The 25,141-nt window shown below is 37.8% G+C and overlaps 1 protein-coding gene and 1 long non-coding RNA gene across 4 annotated transcripts in view; one reads left to right on the top strand and one right to left on the bottom strand.

Annotated features, from left to right (window-relative positions):
* The window catches only part of PCSK5 (proprotein convertase subtilisin/kexin type 5), a 327,761-nt gene that overhangs the window by 162,706 nt on the left and 139,914 nt on the right, over positions 1-25,141 (bottom strand). For all 3 annotated transcript variants that reach the window (XM_075211001.1, XM_075211000.1, XM_075210998.1), the window contains exon 8: positions 11,805-12,017. In XM_075211001.1, coding sequence (XP_075067102.1) covers positions 11,805-12,017 — 213 coding nt within the window. The remainder of the gene's footprint in view (positions 1-11,804; positions 12,018-25,141) is intronic.
* LOC142155150 (uncharacterized) lies at positions 1,866-25,055 on the top strand. Its single transcript, XR_012691705.1, has 3 exons — positions 1,866-1,918; positions 2,622-2,676; positions 24,939-25,055. It is a non-coding gene; the product is annotated as an uncharacterized LOC142155150 (long non-coding RNA).

Below are 25,141 nucleotides of genomic sequence, written 5' to 3'. Positions count from 1 at the left end.
ATTCAGACATACTTTGGTCCATTGGAGTGCCCCTTAGGATCATTTCTTTCTTTCCTTCCTCTACCTTGGTTCCAATAATGAAAATGTACCCTATCATTTATACAAATGAATGTGATTTACTTTACAAAAAAATATATATATTTATATACTATCCCTTAGACGGCACTATATTCACAATACAAATGTTAAATGCATTTTAGCATCACAAATGTACATTGTGAATCTGTAGATGTCCAGCTGCATTGATGTATACTGAGATGCGCTGCAGTGATTGCAAGATCCCTTGCAGAAAAAAGAGAAGTGTTGTTTTGTAAAAAAAAATAAAAAAAACAGACAATTGTTATATTTCTTATATTTTGCATGGTTGATGGCACCACATTCGAAGAGTAAAAAAAAAAACAAGTAAAGATAACTTTGTTATGCACAAGACAACAAATATAATGGGTCATAATTATGAAAACTGGTGTGAAATTGTCTCTATGCAATTAATTGCTATAATCCACATCAACCAATCAGATACAAATGATCACAATTCCAGTCCGGTTTGGGAAATGTAAAATGTAAAACCTGCTGCATTTGCAGTTTGCTACAGAAGTTTTCATAAATGTCCCCCACTGTATGTTTGTGGGCATTCACAGTCTGCTATTCATGCCAATTACTTCCATTATGACACACTGTTTATACTATAACTTTATTTCCTGTCAGTGTTCCCACTTCCAAGAGCTGCTATAATTGTTTGGAAGCAAGGAAGCATTATCTATATTTGCATAACCAGTATTTATCATATAGGCCAAGAGAGACACATCATTCTGTAGCACTGTCTTGGGGGCAGCCAAAATATTAGTTAACTTTTATTCAATTAATAAATTTACAACTGTGTGGAGGGCATAATAGTTGGTATTTGGGTGCAGCTAATATAGCTCTCTAGTTATCACGTGACAATAAAAATGAACAAACACAAAAAGGAGTTCACACCAACTCTGAACAATAACAATCCAAAATAATATTCATTTAAATTTATTTAGATCTACAGGTACATTTTATTTTTAAATGAGCTTCCCATTTTAGCCAGTGTAATCTTAAACAGATGATAGTACTGCGTTGGTATTTGGCTTTATAATAAATAATCCCAGATCTATGGAACATTTTTAGCATGGATAGCTTACATATCCCGGAAGTTGGGGCACAACATCAGATATCATCTAGAAATGCAGTACTATTCACATTTCTATATTAACGGGTATGCCAAATATTTAAACCTTTCATGTTAGCTCACCTGTATATTGGCTGTCTCACAGTGCACCTTAGGTCAGAGGTTGCAACAGAATGAAACAGTCTCTCTGTCCAATTCCAACAAGCACAATTTCTCTTAAAATTAATTTGACTTAAAATTAATTGTACATCACCATCTACTTTTTTTCATTGGTTAATGTAATTTACAAAATATTACATATTAAATAAAAATGTAACTGCTCTGCAAAGCCAAGGGAGCAATGTTCTCCCTTTGTTTAATATACTTCAGTTAGAGCTAGTAAATAATATCGAAATTTTTCTATATAGGCTTCTTGAGGATTAAATGGTTTATTTTAAACATTTCATTCTGGTACATTTAGCTTTCCTGTCAAAGTCAGAACATCTGTATTCAGATCACAGAAAGCTTAGTACAAATCCAATATTATTGTTTTTGTAGCAACACTTCTGTAGTTCATTTGGAACATACTTGTATTTTTCTTTTAGTAAACATGGCAAGATTGTCACAACACCAGCTGCTGTCACGTGGGGGTAGACTGTTTGCATAGCATCTTTCCGTGAAATTGTGCAATAATCTGTTAACGTTTATGTACCCTACAACTGCAGGATGTAAGATCGCTGTCAGAATCTCAAAGCAGCGAACTGATCAGAGACATGCAGATTGTGTGTATGTATATGCAGTATATATATATATATATATATATATATATATATATATATATATATATATATATGTATATATATATATATATATATATAAAAAAATTATGTTTTATACTTACTATTTTATATGTTATATGCTAAGTGCAATGGTATGTCTCCCACCAAGCTAACCCCATGCGGTCTGTACACATACCAACAACTGTTTTCACTCTGAAAACCTATTTTGTCACTGCAGCGCACTATGCAGAAGACAATTGCGTAGAAGTACAGATTATACTACAATTCTAGAAGTGTGTAAAAAGTGGCGAGATGTTAACTGATAGATCACCCAGCTCCATGCTGTGCAGGCTTATGCTCAGTGAGGTGCAGAAGCCTGCACATGCACATGTAACATGTTGCTCCTTTTGTGACTCAGATGACCGAAATAATGGTGGGGCAGCAGAGGTGAGACATTTCACTATATAGTACCCAAAAGAAGTACATTTTTGCTTCTTTTTTTCATTTTACTTAAGGCGGACAACTCCTGTATTAAAGAGTTTGGATGTGTTTGCCAATGGGTGGGAAAGTAGTAGCTAAATCTCAATACATACAAGTCACTTGGCTAAGATGCGGAAAACACAGGGAGCAGAGATGCTACTCTCTGTTTGCATGTACTTTTCACTTCAATGTAACTTGAATAAACTTATTATTTTTAATTTTTTTTATAGGGCACCACAAAATGTTTGCAGTGCTGTACAGGAACAACCAATAGGACAGTACAAGGTAAAACACCACAGCACAATTAACAAATAACACTATAACTCAGGCTCAAAGTACTGCTAAAAAGAAGGCTGAAAGGGTGAGGGTAAGGGATATTCAGCACAAGCTAGAAACCTGTTCCCAAGAGGGTGGGCGCAGCTAACAGGTTAAGAGCCACTGAAGGGTGCAGAGAAAAGCAAAAGAGGAGTCAGTAGGAAGAAGCCCCAAGGAAGAGGTGGGCAGAGTAGCTGGAGAGCAAAGTTTAAAGTGGTGGAAACAGGAGGAGGGAGGGCCCTGCTCTAACGAGCTTAGGTAGGGCAGACATACCAAAGACACAAGGGGTGAAATGGGGACAGAGTTACATGGAGCGAGAAAGGAGGGAGAAGAAGGGATGAGAGGGAGAGGTAACTAACTAGGTGGGTAGTTAAGCGGATGACTGAAAGGCTTTTAAGAAAAGTTGGTATTTTAATGCCCGTTTGAAGCTGCGCAGATTGGGGGATTCTATGATAGAGCGAAGTAGATTGTTACAATGGAGGGGGGCAGCTCAGGAGAAGTCTTGAATACATGAGTGAGAAGAGGTAATCCGAGGGGAGGAGAGGCGACGATCTCTGGCCAATAGAGTGGCCGGGGTGAATAGAGATGAGGTTGGAGATGTAGGGAGCAGTGGAATGGCGAGGGTCTTGTATATGAGGGTGAGGAGCTTGAAAAGGATTCTGTAGGTTTGTACATTTAAGTTTTCTAACTTAAATTAGAAACCTAATCAACACCCACAACACAAATTCTAATTCTCCCCATATCTCCCTCCATTTTACTGTGCTTCCATTTTATCACTTTAAATCACAAACTAAATTCATACTTTACCTTCCATTACATCACCATACCACTAATTTACATACCTAAGTTCTTGCTGTGGCTTTATTTCATTAGCCTCCAGCACATGACAGGAACAGGGCAGGTATGCTACAGACTATCTCTGCTCTACAATTTGACAATCTCTACATGGTGATTACTTACTCACCATAAAGCACTCTGGCTACATCACTGCTGTATCCAGTGTGTACATTACTTCTACCAATGTGTCTGGCAGGAATTTCAAGTAAACATTTTATTTTGCATTCCAGAAGCTCTGTGCAGTACATTTTATTGGGAGCTACCTTTCTTTTAGGGTCCCAGAACAATGAAACACTGACCCTTATGAGTCCCAGAACAATTGTGGTTTACTGTTCTCTGCCTTTTAATTATTCAATACTGTGGACAGACTAAAAGCCACAGCATGCCTCCCCAGTAACTCAATTTCTAGGTCTGTATTTATAGCATGACTACTATATGACTTGTTTTTTATATATACACAACTATACCTCTTACACAAGACACAATCTTTTACATTTCTATTCATCCTGTTGCAGTCTCTAGCAGGTGATATTGCATCTAATCCTGGCTCTACTTCTCCAAAGCATTGTTCACAATAACTGTTTCAAGCTTCTAATGTACATATTTGTTGTCCACTACCTAAACTGGATTATTATTGGTGCTTTTTGAATAAGTCTTAAACCACAAGTTTTACAGATATGTGGCTAAGCCTTTAAAATGAATCTACATAATTACAGTTATACAGTATATGGAATACATGCATGGGGAAAACACGAGTAGAAAAAGCCAAATTCTAGTCTTATACAATTTTTTATCAAAACACCTGCACACGTGTCATGTGCAAGCTAATTTTTAGGCATACATCTGCAAATATGTGTTTGTGAATTAATTCCTAGAAATAGTGTGACATGGCTCTCAGAGAATCTGTTTAGATCAATGGGTTTTGTTTATGTTAAACTACCCAGAGGGGGCTGGTAGATAAGGGCAGCACCTAGTACCATTTATGGCAGATCGCAAATGTGAAAGCCTTTGAGGATATCTCTTTCAAGACAATGAAATTTAAATACATGTTTGGGAGGCCCCAGACATGCCGACTGCAGACCGGGTTGTATGTTAATGACAGATTCAGGTTGAATAGGGTCACAGGAAAATATCATAACATTTTCTCTAATATCATACTTACCAGAGGCATGTGTGGTATGCAGATGAAGGGAAACTTATGACATGTCGTGTGGAGGTAAAATCATGTTTGTAAGTCATACTGTTGAAAAGTTAGGACAGAGTGACAAAAACCTGATTTAAACAGTTTCTACAGCAGAATCATAAAACCCTAATTTGCATTCTACAGTCCTGTTGGTTCTGACCTCACAGGAAAGAGGGCTGGGGGGCCTTGCAGCTTGGTTTTAAAACTGTAGTGTAAATGTAAGTTTTGGTTCACTCTTGGGGAGTCAATTTGATATGGAAGAGGGTCCCATTTTTCTTGCTTCTCCCAGCACCAGAAACTTGATTATAAGTGAGGTATCAATTCTGTGTTTTATCCTTTTTATTTTATAAGAAATAATTGCGTTATATTTGTATGCCTTTTTATTAACTGTTTTATCTTAAGCATTGTGGATGTATTTTCCTTATTAAATTACACTTACTAAGTTCAAGTCTCTGTGTTCTTACGAATTCACGCAAGAGTTTGGTCAAGATGCTACATTATTGAAACAGGGAGAACATTGTGGTTTATGTGAACTCTGATTAAAGTAAATTGTGTTAGAATAATGCTAGGGAGAACCGAAGGCTTCCTAAATAAGAGTGTCAGCTCTTGTCAGAAAAAACCTTGGTTGTGGCATAGTTAGTACCGCAAAGCTAGTGTGTAGCATAGATAGGGAAGGATTTAATCATTTTAGACAGACCAGGTGGTTGTTTTTTTGGTTAACTCTGTGTCACACACGCATCACGCAGGCTAAGGTGATTGCTGTTCGTGACAACATGTATAACACTTTCCTCATCAAAATTCACATCCACACATTTAATCCAGTATGTAATGAGGAAATTGAGTGCAATGAATGTGGGCTTGACCAGTTGATGTCAACATTTCTATACCTTAGTGCCATGGTCACTGTTAAACCTATTTATTATGGTGTTTATGATGATTAGCATCAGCTATGTATTACATACACATGTATAAGCCAGATATTAAATTTTATTATGAATACAAAAGCTTTTGAATCTGGTTATTATTCTTCCTACCTCTTTAATCTGGACATATAATCGCTGGACTGGAAACAGTACAAACATTGGATAAACAATGCTTACAGCAGTGTTTATCCGATCATAAACCTTAGATTGTAAGTTTTCACAAGTTCCCCCTGTCTGCTCACAACTCCATCCCATATGCATCCATCTCTCTTGTCTCCTGCAAGTTCTTTATCACACCTGTTATACACCCTGCCTATTGTCTTATGCATTACGTATTCATGTATGTACATTACTATGTCCATTGGTACATCTTTGTAATATGCTCTACGTCGCTGTGGATTTTGTAGTGCCTTATAAACGAAAATAATAATACAGTCCAACACAAGTACAGCAAGGGACAATATATCCAACTAGAATTTTTTTTTTAATATAGCTCTGATCTGAGAACAAATAAAAATATACTTGGCCTTGAAGTGGAGCTGTATTAGGTTGACTGCACAATCGCAGGAACAATGGGGTGTCAGGATCTCAATATTGCACTGGTAAAGGGAAAATGGGAGCAACATCTTTCAAGCAGGAAGTGAAGCAAGCAGGCGGCCAGTAAAGAGTCCAGAACATGAGTGTGCTTCTGAAGCCAAAGCAGGTCAAGAAATAGTGTGATAAAGGCAGGACATCAACTTGAAGGGTAAGAGGAATTGTTCTAAACTGGATAAAACATCCAGAGATTAGACCTCCGCCAGCAGCAATAAGAGATAAAGTTGTTTTTTTTATAAAGATATTGTAAGGATTTCCCATTTTGTAATGACTGTATTCAATGAAGATTCTTATTGCCTCACAGTCCAGTGTCCAGGAATGACAAGTCCGAAAAAATTGAAGAGACATTGACCGTCATGGAAAAATGATATACATTTTTATTATTTGGACAGAAATAAACGTCTCCTAGCATGATCTGTCTGACACCAGCTAGGTGATCAAGCTTCCCAGTTTCTATCTATTGGTAAACAAAATTAGTTCTGCAATATAAACATAGACACAATGTTCTTCTGTGGGTACAGACCTCCTCTGAGAAACAGAAACAACCCATTTCTATAGGTTCTTCATCAGCAGGAAGTAATGGATGCCAGCAGTCAAATGAACTAACCCACAGTCATGGTGACTTGTCTAAGATGAGATGTTGAGGAAACCCCCCCTGAATTCATCAGTCATCTGAAAGGCCCATAGAAAGATATAAGTTACATGCATAGTGGGTCACTATTTTCCCACAAATGGGAGGCCTGGCTGGATAATAGGGAGATATGGAAGAAAAATTTAGCTCATTCTGACACCTTGGCCGGAATTAAAAAAAGAATTAGGCACTGGTTGAGAAATTCTCTATAGACATGTGGACCGTTGTCATAAGGAGGAGATGGAAGAATGTGCAGGTTAGACAAAGGTGTTGAATAGGTATAACATGTGCAGAAACTGAAGAAGCAATAGAAACCAAGATATCAAAGGGTGGAGCCAAGGGTCCAGGAGTCTAGGAGTGTATACACGTGATTAGAAATGTATAATCTAAACTAGCTTTCTTGCATTTTCATGCACTCAGCTAGGTCAGGTAACAAAGTGTCTCTGGAGTACAAACCTAGCTGAACCCACTATACTGCTAATGATTGGTGCTGACTGGGCCTGAGGTGCACAGCTTAATGGAAACCTTGATTTTCACCAGGGACCACCACAAGGGAGTGGTTTACACTGGGAACCCACAGGTCACTGCCCACAGATCTAACCTCACTAAGCAGCAGCTTAGGGAGGATGACACAGTAATCATATTTGATATGCAGGCCAAGGTCAAGGCAGGCACATATGATTCTGAACATATTAAACAACATGGCCAACACAAGCAAAGAAGTAGGATTAGTAACAGGCAGAATAATGTTCAAGAAGAAAATGTTAACACATCATGTTGTTCAGGCACCACAAAACAGCCTGAACTGGCCTTAATAAAGAAGCAACTAATGGCACTGGCATGAAACAAAATGCGTCCTCATCTGTCACAAGCAGTGCCTAAGTGGCTGAGTTAAAATAACAAGCACCAGTTTGGACATGTGTCCCTTAAAGGAGGTGCTAATGGCTATGTGCGCTCTTAGTGGGGAACAAATACAGACACAATGCCTCAGACATCAGGAAGGCAAAGAATATATAAATCAAACTGGAGATATATTATTGGAATGTGACAAAGCCTTAAAACTGTTATTTCTAAAGGCGTGGAGGAAAGATAAGGTCAATTTACTATATCAAATCTAAAAAACAATTACAGTATTCACAAGCGAGTTTGCATCTGATGGATCTTTGGTTGTCAGTAAATACTTCCATACTTACATATGTAGAGTGACAAGAGTATCTGAAAATAATGATATTTTTCAAATTTTGCATCATTATTAAAGAGTGTGTATTTATCTATAATTATTTACTTACAGAGCTATCCACTGACAACCAAAAGATCCAACTGATGAAAACATGTCACTCCATTGTGCATTCTTCAATTCTTTAGATTTGTTGTAGTGAATGGAGAAAATGCTCTGCCAAACTATCAGAAAGAGCATTTTTAAGGCTCTGGCGTGTTCCAATAAAACATCTGTAGTTTGATTTATACGTTTCACTTGGCTACCAGAGAGCAAGTGGATAATACCTAGAGAAAGCTCCCTGACTGGAAAATCCATCAGAACACTTTCAAAGAGAAGTTGTTGACAGGAGTTGGGGTGTTTAAGCATAATTACCAGAGAGATCTAAAACAAGGCTTTCAGCTATAAAGCATTCACTTTCACAGAGGTCCTCCATCTATCTTAAGAAAGAAATAAGAAGGGCATAAGACCACCAACAGGCAGGAAAACTTCAATAGCTGACATGATGTTCCAAATGCAAAAGCATGCTGGGACAGGCTCATTAATCACAACATGCTAGGAAGGATTGTTGGTATTAGGAAGTCAACATGTGCAAGGGAAGTAATATGCATTAAGGCCTGTCAAACACTGATATTTACTTTCAATTTGAAAGTACAAATCCTACATACGTACTAAAGTGATACTTTAAGCTTGGCCCTAGCAAAATATAAACAGCTCACATTAGAAAACTGTTGCTGCAATATGTTTTCATGATATAAACATGATCTTAAGGGACCCTGGGATATTTGTATTAATTATATCACACACCAATTTTTTTTCTCATGCTCTGGCAGGGAAGTAGCATATTTTTTCTGCCTTTGGGTCTCATTAAGAGTTAGTAGGAAATCCAGCAAGAAGGTGCGATTTCATCACTTGACATAACCATGTTGCTCAGCAGGGAAATCGCTAATTTAAAACGTACGGAACGAGATGGGATCGGGACACATTTTAGCTAAACTCTAAATTGCAGAATAAAATAAAGCCGTGCAGTATGTGTGTAATACATGCAGAAGCAGCCAGTAGTTTTTGTGCTTACAGGACAAAAAATTACATTTGCACCCCTTATATTGCAATAAGGCCCTTTGTGTTTGCCATGGAAAATTCTGGAACTGACTATTTGCACTGCTTTACTGCACATTTCTTACCTGAGTGAAAGATATTTCAGATGGAGATGAGCATAATTATTTACTTATGAACTCCCGCTAGCAGTAGAGTAATAAAGTATGGAAAACATTTTACAGTAACTGTGATAATAGTGGCTCCTTGGTGGATTATCTCGCTCAAGGACATTCATTCAGCGCACAGAGAGGTGACTGATATATATGTGAAGGTTTTCTAGTCATCTAGTTTAATATTGTTTAACACATTTCTTAAATAAAAAGAATAAAGAAAAAGAACTGAAATTGAATTATCATAAGACATGGTTATATACAACTAATTTACTTGTTATGAATTAACAATACTGTGCCACTCTTCTGCAATGGCACTAAATACATTTTATTCAATATTATGTATATTAACGTACAGGGGCACTTTCACAAAAGATATATCTGTAGATATACATTAGTTGACACCAATTCATTTTTCATATACTTTTTAGTACACTAAAAAGCAGTACACTAAAAATTTCAGTCTCCTGGACAAAACCATGTTACAATGCAAGGGGTGCAAATTAGTTTTCTGTTTTGCACATAAGTTAAATACTGACTGTTTTTTCATGTAGCACACAAATATCAACTTTAAATTTCAGTGTACAAATAAGCTATCAAGTATTTGTGTCAGTAACAACAGTCAGTATTTAACTTATGTGCAAAACCAAATACTAATTTGCAACACTTGCATTGTAACATGGTTTTGTCCAGGAGACTGAAATAAGAAGTTTCTTAAGTTAAGATCCTTAATGAATCAGGCCCAAAGAGTGGAATACAACAAGCAATGCAGATGGACTGTCATACGCAAATAAGATATAATGCCTAAGTGATCCACAACCTTCTGTCTCAACCAACTCTCTTGCTATATGGGAAAGGTAAATTTCTAAATGGAAGTCGCTGTGCAGGTGTTTCCAGTTAATAAGGACCAGTAGCTAATTATTTAATCTAAGAGGGAGTGAGTATAGTAAACACATAGATTCTCAACCAGTATCTAGATTAGAAGCCAGAGACTGCCCCGCGTACTTTGATTTTGCCCAATTGGTCCATATCTTGTTATATTTTGGCAGTGCATTTCGGGATTCATAAGAGAATCTTTCATGCCCCACAGCCTCATTTACCAGGGTCACATATTTGTCAAATTCAGGACCCTCCTGAGCCATCCATGTTCTGGCAATAGTGACCTTGGCTAATGCCAAAAGATTACGAACATATTTAGTCTTGTTCTTTCCCAGAACCAGGTCAACCCCCAGGCCAAACATGCATGTCTTAGGGAACAGGAGTGGGGCCTCGACACCAGTATCTTGTATACCTGACACTACCATCGACCAAAAATTCCTGACTGCAGGGCAGCTCCATAGCAGGTGACAGAATGTAGATGGTGTAGTCCCGCATTTAGGGCAGATGGCATCCAACCTGGCACCCATCCGGAGCAGGCTGTGTGGGGAGTAGTACACCCTGTGTAGGCGATATAGCTGAATCTGTCTATACCAGGTACAGGAGGTGACCTCTCTGGTACTGTCGAGCATAGAGCTCCAATTTTCATCCGTGATAGGGCCCAAGTCCGTCTCCCAGTTTAGACGTAATGTCTCTAGCTTGTCAGTGGTTAGAAGGGAGCGGACATTACCATATAATATTATTATTTGCTTTATTACTTTTTCATCACAGATGATGTTCCAGCAAATACAGTAAGTATTTAGCAGTATTTAGCTTACATGTAAGCTCCTCCTTACAATTAGTCTTGCTTATAGATTTGCCACTGTCAGATATACCTGTAATTATCATAACAATGTAGACATCTCACCTCAGTACACTGCTCTGTATATCTTCCTTTTGTTTACATTTAGTTTAGATTGAATACATAGACCCTCTAAGAGAGTGACAGAAGAGAGGAATGAAGCGGACTGTAAGATATGTTAGAAAATAACAAGCAAAGCAATAGTTATGTTTGCTGTTCACTGTATACAGTCATTCAATACATCAGCAATACTTTGCAATCATTTTCGTAACTAATGATGTGGAACACCACATCCACTCCCAATTCTAAATAATAAATTAGTCTATGGACATCATATTTAGGTGTGTTTTGCCTTTAATGGCAACTAGGCATTTAATTAAAAAACATGTTTAAACAAAGTAATGCCAGGTCTATTTATTTAGTATGTACAGAGACGTTCGGTAACCACTGAAGGTGGTTATTGGCTTCTTAACTTGTCCATATATTTTAAAGGTGACAATGTGTTTAAGTCATGTTGGGAGAAAAGTGCTATATAACCATTATTAATATAATTAACTTTGAGGCCAGGGTGCAGACCTACAGATCCGTATAATATTTAAATAACAGCCACTGATTTGTATTCGACACAAAGGTCCCCGTTATTTTGGTTGTCTGTGGAGGTATTTTTACTGTTTCTATACTAACCATATCACCTAAAAACATAAAAATCATCATACAGGTTAGGTTTCATCAGATTTGCCCTTAATGAAAGCAGAAAAAAGTAAAGAAATACCATGAGACGAGACATACCACTTTTCTGTCGTATGATTCCCCACTGCTGTATGTTGTCGCCAATGTTGAAGCACATTCTTCCAGATACCATGGTTTCTTGCCACTTTCTGTTGTACTGCTAATTGAGATTGTGTAGATACTATTGGTATAGCCATCACAAGAGCAGTGATCTCGACTTCTGCCACCATTGCCAGATGCCCAGACAAAGATTGAACCATATCCTCTTCTCCCCTACAAAAAAACAATAAATGCTGCATATTATAGCTAAAACAATTCAGGAAACACAAAGTACAAACAACTAAATCATAAAAACATAATAATGTTCTTAATAAGGCATCACATTCTGACACTAGAATAGAGAACTGTAACACAGGACAATGCTGAATACATTTGTAATCTCTCTGTTAACCATACTTACCAACTTTGAAAGCTGGCTTCTGGGAGCCTGCTGGGGGAGGTGGGCATGATGGGGGGGGCTCCAAAATTCACATCATTTTGGACCCGCCCGCGTGATGGGGGCGGGGCTCCAAAAATTTGCATCATTTTGGACCCGCCCCGGTGACGTAATGACGCAAACGCGTCATTTTACAGCAAGGGGCGGGGCCAAACATTCCGGGAGAGCTGGCAAGTATGCTGATAACTGGCTGGGAATTTTAATGGGAAGCATAGGTCAGTAAACCTCCCCCTCCAATGCAACATGGTTTTGCCAAGGTGCAAAGTTACTTCTTTTTTTGCTTTACTTTCCTTAATGTATCAGGTCCTATATGAATTAAAAATTTTCAAGGTAAGATGCAAAATTAAAAGCAACTGATTCCACAGCACACAAACGGGTACACAAGTGACTTTTGAACCCATAATGCTCAGCTATTTATCTGAAACAAGCTGTCCACAGTCTACTGATGCACATGAAAATGAGAGATTACGTAAAAAAGCACACTGTGCTCTCACCGGTGGTATTAATATTCCTGTAATCTGTAAATCTTTGATCAACCACAGTCTAATGTATAACATAATTAATTATCTCTTGTAGCTCTGATAATTAGAGCTCACTCAAGGTTGCAACACTTTATCCAAGTAGCAACAAAATGTATGAAACTCACAAACAAAGCTGCCAACTCTTGTAAATCAGTTGACTAATAGTGCTATAAAAGTTATAGACAAACAGGGTTTTGTGCTGAACCATCCTAATATCATATCAACATTTCTCTAAAAGTGATAGCAGTAATGTAGCATCAAATAGTCCACCAGTGCTGGTATATCAACTCATATGATTTATTACAGGATATCAACACATATTCACCAATCTCCATTTTTGTATTGGTCAGTAAAGCATTACTTTATCCACGTAAACTCAGTGGAGATCGCCAGTTTCTGAGCTGAAGCAATTCTACATCTCTGCTGCAACCATAACTTTAGCTAAAATTCTCTCAGAATCATTCTTAAACACGACAGCCTTCAGAGAACCTGTCATGCAAAACACTGGATAATTTTTAACTTTAAGAAAAATATATTTGCATGTAAATTAACAACAGTTTTAGCCCAGACATATGCTATAATGAGTTTCATTTACTTTTGAAGACATGTTTTCTGTAATAAAGAGGACAACATCATTACTTACATTTCATTTGCATTTAAATTTAAACAATGTTGTTCTGTTATTATATTTTCCTGTATGCATTAGTTGTAATTTGAGTAGAGTAAGAAAGTTAAATTGGAATGTTTTAAATATTTTCTCCAAAGCATTAGATTTATTCATATCATTGTACCAGAATAGCAAAACAAAATGCACAGGGAAAAAAACTGCCGACTTAACAGACAAGTAAATTATACTTTAGTAAACAAAGCCGATATTTCCAAAATAAATCTCAAAGTTAATTATTTATGTTGTTAATTATACACTGCTGGTCCATTTACATAATTATGGGGTATTAGCTAGATATATGTGACAAATCTATTCAACCAACTATATTAATGAAAGACATTTTATACAACTTAACATTTTAAATAATGCTTTAATTAGGGAGAATAGGACTTGATATGGCTCAAGTAAGTTACATGCTTTTCTCCAAGGGGCCTATTTATAAAGCCCTAAACCAGGGGTAGGCAACCTGCGGCTCTCCAGGTGTTGTGAAACTACAAATCCCAGCATGCCTTGCCACCTATCTGCTGGTTATCTACTGGCAAAGCATGCTGGGACTTGTAGTTTCACAACAGCTGGAGAGCCGCAGGCTGCCTACCCCTGCCTACCCCTGCCCTAAACCATATGGAAATGGATTTTTCCACATAGTTTAGGCATTTTTAAGTAAAATAGGAATTTAAGAAAAGCCTGACTCAGGAGATATCAGAGATATCCAGCAGTCCCAATAATACTCAGTGGGGACTGCCTTTTGGGCAATTTTAGTAAGCTCTCCAATGCCTAACGCCATATGAAGATGGATTTAGTCATTCAATTCTATGGGGAAGGCACCAGAGGACAGGGATCTTCAGATCACTCTTCGGCAGCATTACTGCTCTCCCGTGCGCTGTTATACGCAAATGGCATCTGCGCATGCGTGACCCAAGGTGGAGCATGCTCAGAAAAAACTCTTGATAAATGTTTGGACAGCCTCCTATCGGAAGCACTGTCCCAACATGATTTCTATAGTAAATTGCTCCGCACAGACATTAGTCATTGGTACGATGACACATGATACTTAATGGGGCAATAATACGAAAAATCTTAAATAGGCCCTTAAGCGTCTTGTTGTAATTTGATTGTAAAGGGTTAAAAATACTTTCCAAACCTACTACTAGAAGTAGGTTTGTAAAGTTTGCAAAATGTGGCAAAACCTGAGTAAATGAGGACAGAAAAAAAGGGGGATAGCTATCGCACTAGGACTAGAACCATCCTCATTTCGGACCAATCCAATATTATATCAGAGAGATGTCCCGAGGCGGTGCCCTTCCCATATAAAGTCAAACACTTACAAAGAAGGCCAAAGTATGGTCTCAGTATATAAATAGAAGGCACTCCAGTTCACCGAATACATTAAAGGAAAAATAATATTTTTATATATTATATGTAATGTTCACAACTAAAGGATCATTAAAATTCATATTATTGGGCAGAATGAGCCTTTATTATAAAAATCACATATAGGCAACATATTTAAAAACATAAAGTGATGAAAGGTATAGAAGAGAAAAATGTAAAAAATTAATTAGACCTTGGAACGTATCAGCCGATGTATCTAGCTGTGTACTCAGCTAGATACATCTAATCATTTAATGTCTCATTGTTTGATTCAATACACACTCATCAGCTAATACGTTCCAAGGTCTAATTAATGTTTTAAATTTTTCTCTTCTATGATCATTTAGTTGTGAACATTACATATAATATATAAAAATATTTTTTTCCCTTTAATGTATTCGGTGAACTGGAGTGCCTTCTATCTATATACCGAGACCATACTTTGGCCTTCTTTGTATGTAAATGAGGACACCAAAGATATTGAAAACTAGGGCTTTCACACAGGTGTGGTTCATGTGTTACATCCCAGCATGCCCATATTTTACTAAATTGTTTTGCTTATAAATTGGCTACAAGAGAAGCAGAGATTTTCGAGCAGCCAGTTTCATCAAAACTGGTCTCATGAGAACTCCACGGAGTGGAATATTATTCTATTATAGTCGATTTGCAGTGTGTAAACCACTCATCATACCTGGTAAACTCAGATGTGCGAATTCAGCTGTATAAAGTATGTAGGCAATGGACTACTAAGGAATTGAGAAAAAGATATGGTAATAGGAATCATCTTTTACCATCTTCTGGACAAACAGATGAGTGCATGTGTGACGTAAACCTAAATAATTCTGCGTTCCTGAGTGCTTGCTGCCAACAGTGAAGGGTACCGGTGAGCTTGCATTTACCAGGCATGGTTTTGGTTTAATATTAGAAGGCAGTGTGAATGCTAATTACTATTTAGTGGCACTGAATTATCATCGTTAGCCCATGCTGCAGAGTTTCTTTGTTAATGGGAGGGGTGTCTTTCAGGATGACAATGCCCCCCCCCCCCCCATCTACAGAGTCAATGTGGTCACTCAATGTGTTGATCAGCATGATATTGATATTATCCATATATCATACCCTTACCAAATCTTAATCCAATCAAGCATTTATGGGGATTCTGTAATAATTTGATACAGTGTTTTCCAGCGCAATTAACCAGGCATAAGTTGAGTGACTTTCTCATGGCAGAATGGTGCTAAATCACAACGGCACCATTGCAGACATTAGTAGACTTAATGACGCGGCAAATACAGCACACATGGTGGCTATTAAGTGACTTCACTATTAATTGACTTTATATATTTTTATTGTCCATTAGTTGGGCAAATTGTTCCATGAAATGTTACAAGGAATCTGCTGGCCATACTGTTCTGTAATGCAGAGTCCATGAAAGCCATAAACAAGCTTCCACTGTATCTTAGTCCACTGGTGTTATTGGAGGAAATGAGACCGTTGTTTTAAAGAACAAATCTCCTCTGTCAAGTAAGCTGTTGGCTATATTAATCCTATTGCTGGGGAAAAATATAAAAATATATAGTTTAATTTTTAATGCCTGTCTTAATCCTAACCCTTAGAAAATGGGTGTCTGTTGAGCACATTAAAAGAGTTCAACAAAGCATTATGGGGACCACTGTCTAAGTATTTAACAGTACTGACTTTAAATGATAAAGAGACCACAAAGTTCATCCAGGTGTTTAGAATCAGAATTGTACTGACAGTGCATTCTTTGCAATGACCTTTTAGTCACAAATTCACTTCTGCTGTATAACCACACATGAGTATGCAGTGTTACATAGTCTTAACAATAACCTTAGTCCTAAATGTGAACCCACCATAAGTTTTAAACTTTGGTTCTAACAATAGTCCAAGCCTTAGTCAAGCTTATGTGTCTTAACAGAACTTTAATCTTAGTTTAACAAACTCTAATAATATAAGTATTGCTCAGACAGTGTAATTTGCATCAGTGGAAATGTGACGAAAGAAAATGACCATATTAGAGTGTGTGGTGAGCTATAGATCCAGGGTAATATACCCAACTGTGTAGCTACACAATTCAATTAGCCATAATAATATTGTAATCAGTGTCCGAAATTGAAATTTAGAAGCGGTGGTATGGAAATTTAGGTATGAAAAATGTAATGGGAATGGAAGTGAATGTAATTTAATTTAATAGTTTTACAATGAAGGCAGTAGAAGTGGCGGTATGGCATACCACTCTATACACCCCCTACTGATTGTAATGTAACTAACTAGTTATTAATTTAGAAGGCAAATATGGGCCAATCATCATCAAAAACTTGAAAAGGGCACCCGTCATATTAAGTGCACAACTTATGTTTAGTAAGGAACACATTTCAAAGATTTGTGCAACCCAAAATCAGATGTCTCACAAAGAGATGCGCATAACTTTCCTGTGCTTCTCAACATACTGATGAAAGCTATGCAATATGTGATGGAGAAAATTAGAACATAAGGGTTGATTTTTAGACATTTTGCAATTATGAGAGGTCCAGATGAGTCAGGAAAGACTGATTACTCTTCCCAGATGTCAGCACTATTTGATACATTGTAATATCCACAATTGACTCACTATATGTAGTGACAGTGTTAGTAAGGATTCACCAAAGCCATGTGATTTGTTACAAACAACACTTACTTGCTGGCTCTTGTACAAGCAGTTGCTTATGACAGCTGCAGTATATTGAACAATTAAAGCTATAGACTTTACATTAACACTTAGAAGGTGCAATTTGCTGGATATGTTGACTCTGACAGGGTAGCTTTAGGGGTGAAGTCAGACGTTCCAATCTTGCAATTATGAACTTTGGTTTCAATTTTAAATCCTTCAACTTACTTAGACTATAAGGGTCATTATTTTTCATTCCCATCCCCAATAAATGCAGCTGATTATTGCAAGATAATTTCAATAGCACAAAAAGGAGTACATATTTTAACTAGATTTCTAGGTTCATCCAAAACAACTAAATATTTACGGTTACCTATTTATCAAAAATAATTGGAGAAGCAAATTGATAGTAAATACAATAGTAAAGTGTTTTCAAACGTGTGTATACAACCTGACAAAAGCCATGAACAGCCTTGTGCAGACTTAAAATCCAAAAAACACAGGATTAAAAATATATAGGAAATAAACATGTACATTAGATTATACTTAAACTGGTTAAAGCCTTACTCTGGGTTTTGGTGTATATGCTATTGAATTAGGTGCATTTCCTTGTGAGACTGTTTTATTTCTAAATATTTAGATATGATTGTAGCCATTAATCAACTTTTGTTTTCGTTAGTATTACTTGAATCAGATTGATCAAAGGCAATCTTTGTGATTTATTGTGGTAATAAGGACTGCATTTGCAATTCAGCAAAGGTGCCCATGTCTTAAAGAACCAAAAAGAAAAAACTCTGGGCTCTGCTTCCAAACTAATCACATGTAGTATACAGTGTTCATAATTGTGGTTTATTTACAAAAAAGTCAGTGGTCTAATGTGTGAGAATAATAATCTATTTCCTCTACCCTCTATCCCAAACAACAGATGACAAATCCTACAGCTTGTAGGCAATGGCCAGAAGGCTGCTAGTTGAGTCAAGTAGAGCATGATCCATTTGTGCAAACATCACTGGTCACACTGTGCATTTGAATCCCACAACCCACACAGATCATTCTACTCCGTAGGAGACTGCAATCGATGATATTTAAGGCTTCCGTGCGCCATCCAATTCCACAGTGATGCAACAGAAAGAGACATTAAACATGTATCCTTTCTCAAAGTGGTCACATAGACAGCATGCTGGACACACCAATTAATTTAGTCAATAAATATACAGGATATGAGACATTATTATTATTCTTATCTTTTATTTCTAAAGCACCACAAAAGGTCTGCATACTGAATGAATAAAAAATACAGGTAACATGACAATGCAGGTCAATTTATTTGTGGGACAGTCAGGGCCGGATTTACCATTATGCAACCTAGGCAATTGCCTAGGGCCCAGCGGTCCCCAGAGGGCCCTCCCATTGCTGGCGGTGAGACCACCCTTTAAAAATGGGCCGCTACTTATGGGTCAGTGCTATGTGCTTGCCCCCAGGCTAAAGTCTTCCAGCCAGCCCCTGAATAGGGGTATATGTTATGCTAAAAAACTATAGTGCTATGGATTTTTTCAGGGAGGGGGCCCCAAACCAGTATCTTGCCTAGGGCCCCATGTGGTCTAAATCCGGCTCTGGGGACAGTGAGTGAGAGTAATGGTAGTAATCAGCAAGAAGTAGGCCTAAACTTAAGAAAACAGGGCTAATGAAGCAGGCTGGTGGTACAAAGGGTGAAGGAATATTAGAAGGAGAACACAAGGAAAGAAAGCCCTGCTCATGAGACCTTACATCCTAAAGGAAAGGGTGGTACCGACTGCAGAAGAAAGCTGGGACAACGGAGTTAGGAGGAAGGCTGAGAGGATTGAATAAAAAAATGAGTCTTAAGGGCACGCTTGAAGCCTTTGAGAGTAGAGGCTAACCTGCTGGAGTGTGGGAGATTGTTCCACAGCTCTGGAACAGCCCTTGCAAAGTCCTGGAGGCGGGAGTGGGAAGAGGTGAACAGAGAAGTAGTGAGGTAACAGTTACTGGCAGAGCGGGGGGGGGGGTTGATTGGGGGGGAGTGAGGAGTGTGGGTAGAGATGATGTTGGAGATGTAGGGTCGGGGGATTGAGAGCTGTGAGGGTGAGGTGTTTAAATTTAATTCTGTAGGCCATGGGAAGCCAATGTAGGGACTGGTGGAGGGGGACAGCAGAGACAGAGTGGCAGGAGAGAAAAATAAGGTGGACAGCAGCATTGAGGATAGACTTAAGAGGGGCAAGTTAAGAGTCAGGTAGGCCAGAGAGAAGGAGGTTACAGTAGTCAACGCTAGATATTACAAGAGAGTGAACAAGAGTTTGGATAGGCTTCCATGGTGCAAAAGAGCCGTAACTTGGATATATTCTGAACGTGGAAGTAGGAAGTTTTTGACTGAATATGAGGTTTGAAGGAGAAGGGAGGAGTCGAGGATGACCCTAAGGCATCGCACTTGAGGGACAGAAAGGAGGGTAGTGTTATTAACAGAAATATACAGGGGGTGGTTGAGAGTCCTGGAAGGGGGGGAGACGATAAGTTCAGTCTTGGAAAAACTGAGTTTAAGAAAGTGCTTCGACATCCAAGGTGGCCAAAAAACAGCAGGAGACACGAGGCATAAGGGAATGGGAGAGGTCAAAGAATGAAAGATAAATTTGGGTATCAAGCATAAAGGTTGTACTGGAGGCCAAAGGAGCAGATGAGGGCACCAAGGGAGGTGGTGTAGAGGGAAAAGAGCATTAATCCAGTATATTACTTAGCTCGAGTTTGTTCCATCCACTTTGGCAGATCCGCATGTGTCTGCCGCAGTCTAGCAATGCCCTTCTCTCCACTGTTGGCAGTGTATTGTCGATAAAGAACATGGTATCTGTATAAAAACTATGAAAGCAATGAGAGTACAGCTGGAACACAGCAGACAGAGGACCCAGGAAAGTAATGTTATGTATTAATGTTTAACTTGAATTCCAACTCAAACGAAGAATTCAGATTTGGATGGAATTAGTCTTTAACTGTGCATGTTTCTCGAATAACACCACCACTTAAACTGTGGGAGAAATATATATACTTTTTTGTATCACTTTTTCATTTCTCTTCTAAAAATTGCAACAATATATTTTTATATTCCTAGTATTCTTTCTGAAACTGCTACTAGTATTAGGGGAATCCTGCCAACAAGGAGATGGGCTAAATAGACTTTTTTGGGAACAGCAAGTATGACACATAATTTTTAATGTGATCAGAAAATGTTTATGTTAATTGTGACAAAACCACTTTGAAGTCAGTACTACCAAATAGTAACTCTTCAATGATGGCTAAGGTTAATAGCGTAAAGTTATTTGTTCAAATAATTACTCACAGTATGCCAATAAGACACATTTTCACTATTGCCACTTACACAATTTTTAATTTTAGGGGTTGAAATATTATTTGAATGCTTTTATTTAACATGCTAAATGTGGTCACACTCACATGGTTATTTTAGCCAATTACTGCACAGAAAATAGTTTAAAATAAATGTATTTATGTTCTGTGCCTTTAATACTGCATGAGCAACATTTTTAAGAAACAATGCATTTTTTTATATTGGCTGATTCAATCAATGTCAACACAATTTAAGGAAAACAAAAGATTTCTGTGTAGCCAGAAAAATACTAAACGCATGAGTTCAAGAAAAGATGAATGGGGCAGCAAGAACAGAATTTTAAGCAGTCCAGAAAAGTACTACAACAATGTCTAAGCTGTCAGTGATACAGTTGTAAAAATAAGTATGTCCATTGGCATTGCTTATAATCATTCAGTTTTAGGATGGAAACACCTAAGCAGACCTATTGGTATGCAAATCTACACACTGTGTTGCCTATTTATTTATTTAACCAATATGAATGTTAAGATTGCAATTACTGTTAGAACACAACGTTGTCTCGTGAACGACATCTTTTGGTACAACTTGCTGGAAGCAGAAAGCATGACAGCTAGTTATCAAAGGAATGTTTCTTAATATTTCAATGAAAATAAGGCTTTACTTCCCATTTAAATCATGTGTTAATGTCTGTTTTAAAGCTAAAGTTACAATGAGTTAAGTATCAAAAAATGTGTCTGAAGGACATTCATGTCCTTTTACAATCTAATGGGACTATAGGGGGTTGGGCCTCCTATGAATGTTAGTTATTATTATTATTATTTATAAGGCGCCACAGATTCCGTAGCGCTGGATACAGAAGCAAGCAACAAATAGATGAGGTAATAAATATAAGTAGCACAGATGGGTGTGAGTAATGCTATGGGGACTCACACAGAGTGCAGCAAAAGACATGACGGAATGTACGATGGTGTCAGACAATAGACACAGAGGACCCTGCCCGCGTGAGCTTACATTCTAAAGTTAGTGTTGTAAAATGACAATAACTTGGAGTTGTGAACTCTCATGGACAAGAATTATGTCTGCTTTGTGTGCTCATAATACTATGATTCATAAGCCAAGGAGACTAAGGGGCCTAATTAAATTGCGGTGAAAATAATCCCTTATTGACGCAATTTTCCAAAAAATATATATAGTTGGTTGCCTCAGTGACACTGGCCCAGAGTGGTAAGAGTTAACTACCACTTTGTCGGACCAGTATCTGCCAACATGTGCATGCATGAGCCAACAAGCACCACCAGTTGTAGACAAAATGCATGACTGCAGCAGGATGCAGTATGTACTTAATGAGCGCTCCCATAAAACGCCATTATATTTCTCAAGCATTAACGGTTATGCGTATGGGGCCATTCACTTCCATTATTTTTTGTTCTCCCGGTATTTAAAACCCACATCTGAGGTATTATTCAGATGCCTTCAATTTAGAATTCTGCTTTAAACAAAAGAATTGTAATAAAGTCCAACACTCCTACATAGAAATAAATATTACAGTGTTATTATTTTATTGCAAGAAGATAAACAAAGATATATATGTTTGAATCAGTTGAATTTCTCATACACAAATTTTGAGAGATAAGAAAATAATTGTTTTTTTTTATTACTATTCAAATGTATTATGTGTAAGCTCTAGTACAGATATATGAAATGCCAACAAATGACTACAACAATAAAGAAAATTGCAAGAGTACAGATTTTTAATAACCCTGCCAAACAAAAAATACCTGGCGCTAGTAATAAACAGTGCTGTAGAGCTACATTACCGTCAGACAGCTATGCATACAGTGCATCACACTACTGGTGACAATTACCATTCTAGCAACTCCACCACCTAAAAATTATATCATTAATAAATCCAGATATCATCGCTGTACCCACAGCCGACATTCCTTTCCCCACTCAGAAAAAGTTCAGACTACATTTGTTTGGTGAATTCTAAATTGTCTTTTAATGAGGTGCTCAAACTCAGTCCTATAGAGTTATCAACAGGTCATGTTTTCTGGATTTATGTCTGTAGAACAGGTGGGATAATTACTGACATGGATAACAGATTAACTCACCTGTGCATGTTTAAAGAAATTCTGAAAACATGAACTGTTGGTAGCTCTTGAAGACTGGGTTTGAGCGCCTCTGATGTATAATGTAATACAAGTTTGTTTATGTATAGGGATTCATGTTTAAGTCATACTTGCCAACTCTCCCGGAATGTCCGAGAGACTCCCGAAATTCGGGTAGGTCTCCCGGGCTCCAGGAGAGCAGACAAATATCCCGCATATGGCTTCTTGCTCCTCAAAATGACGCGATTTGCGGCAAATCGCGTCATTTTGGCCTCGCCCCGCGACAAAAACGGCATTTTTGTTGTGGGGGCGGGGCCAAAATGGCGCCAATTGCCATGCCCCGCCCCTCCCGCCATCCAACCAGGCCCCCCTGCCTGGAATCTCCCAGAATTAACTTACCAAAGGTTGGTAAATATGGTTTAAGTGTACAGCGAGAAATGATTTTAAAGCATACAAAGGCATTTAGATGTTTTTTATTTTATCTTTAACCTACTACAGTAATACAGTCTAGGCATTTTTTGCAAGAATCACCCTTGAGCCCACCCAAAATGAATTTTGCATACTTCCCATTATGCATTGTGAACAAATTCCATACTAGAATATACACAAGCACAACAATTATTTCATAGATACAGACCACTGATGTGGTTTAAACTAGAAATCAAAACTTGTCTAATCCTAAAATCTCCCTTTTTCTGCATTTTTTAATGTGATTGCCAACAGGTAAACTTACAGAAATGTTGGTGACTAAAATATAATGATCCTGCTTTTATAGCGCATTGTTTTTATACTTTTATTTTCTTGGCTAGTGAATGATTTTTAGTGCTAAACCCCAATGAATAGCAATAACAGAGCCAAAGTTACTGCAGAGAAAGAAAAGAAAAGCGGCTGCAGTGATGGGAGGGGAAGCTTCCAACCGAGTATGCCTAAAAGGCCTAGCAGCACCACATCTCATCATTAATGTCCATCAAATGCATTGGGAAGCCATCCAATGCTTTAAGCAGAATGGTGTAATGGGAACATGATTAAGTCCACCATGTATCCTAGAAAGATTTGTTGGCACTGGGTTGCTTCCTCTGAAGAATTTGATTTCACTATTTGTCCTGTCCTGGTGAGAAAATGTGCTGTGATAATATAATAACACGACATACAAGTGGTGCAGGCCAAACTCGCTTAGAGCCCAAAAAAAATCTATCATTGGTTTGTTATATGTAAGAAAAAAATACTTATGAAGCTGGGATTGTAAGTCAGACATGTATGTAGCCTTCCATTGTATAGTACAACTGTCTCTAACTGTGCCTGTGGCGTCAATCAGTGATTTGTCAAGTATAGACTTCTAGCTATGTGTGATCCTGTTATAAAGACAGCCAGATTGTCCAGCCAGATTGCTTTTCTACTTTACAAACATACAAAAGTGAATTAAAACAGCATCAGCCCAATGGTCACCAAGGGGTAAATGTATGGTACTCCGGTTTCTTCAACTCCCGCGAGTTCGGCGAGATGACAGCTAAAATTTAAAGCGGCGCTGCCTTGTAAAGGCACGTTTCCCTTTACAAGGCAGCGCCGCTTTAAATTTAAGCTGTCATCTCGCCGAACTCGCGGGAGTTGAAGAAACCGGAGTATCATACATTTACCCCCAAATGTCAGCCTAAATAAGGACAATAAAGTGCTTTCACTACAACCGTGAACAAAACTAAAGCTTAAAATACATATGAAAACAGTTTTGTCCTCTGTTGCCAGTTATGAGCCTACAGTGACTGTGTTTCATGAAGGAATATGGAGGCATCCATGTAGTAATACTTGTTTGCCCACCAAATGTAACAAACATAACCTAATATTTTAATTTATTTGTAGATTGTGACAACACTATGCATTTATCTAATATAAATGTTAAGGCATGATTGTAAAAAATATACTTATTAATGGATCTTACCTAGGTTCTACGATGATGCTAGTACTTCTGGTTGCAGAGTTCACCATTTACTACCTTACTATTTTGCTTTCTCTTCCCCAGAATCCCCTGTGTGTGTGTTCTAATGACAAGGGTTATGAGCAACATCACTGGCTGTGTGCTCAGGTCAATAAAGAACAGAAAATATATGAGAGAAAAAGCAAAGATGTAGTAGGAAAAACTCCCTAAGTTTGCTTTATAGCCTGCACAGTTTATTCCAATAAGTTAAGCACAATTAAGAAAAGAAAATGTTTGTGGTTGGTGTT

This window comes from Mixophyes fleayi, chromosome 1 (assembly GCF_038048845.1).
Source record: "Mixophyes fleayi isolate aMixFle1 chromosome 1, aMixFle1.hap1, whole genome shotgun sequence".
Classification (NCBI taxonomy): domain Eukaryota; kingdom Metazoa; phylum Chordata; class Amphibia; order Anura; family Limnodynastidae; genus Mixophyes; species Mixophyes fleayi.
The sequence above is the reverse complement of the archived record's forward strand: the minus strand, read 5'-3'. Positions and strand labels throughout refer to the sequence as shown.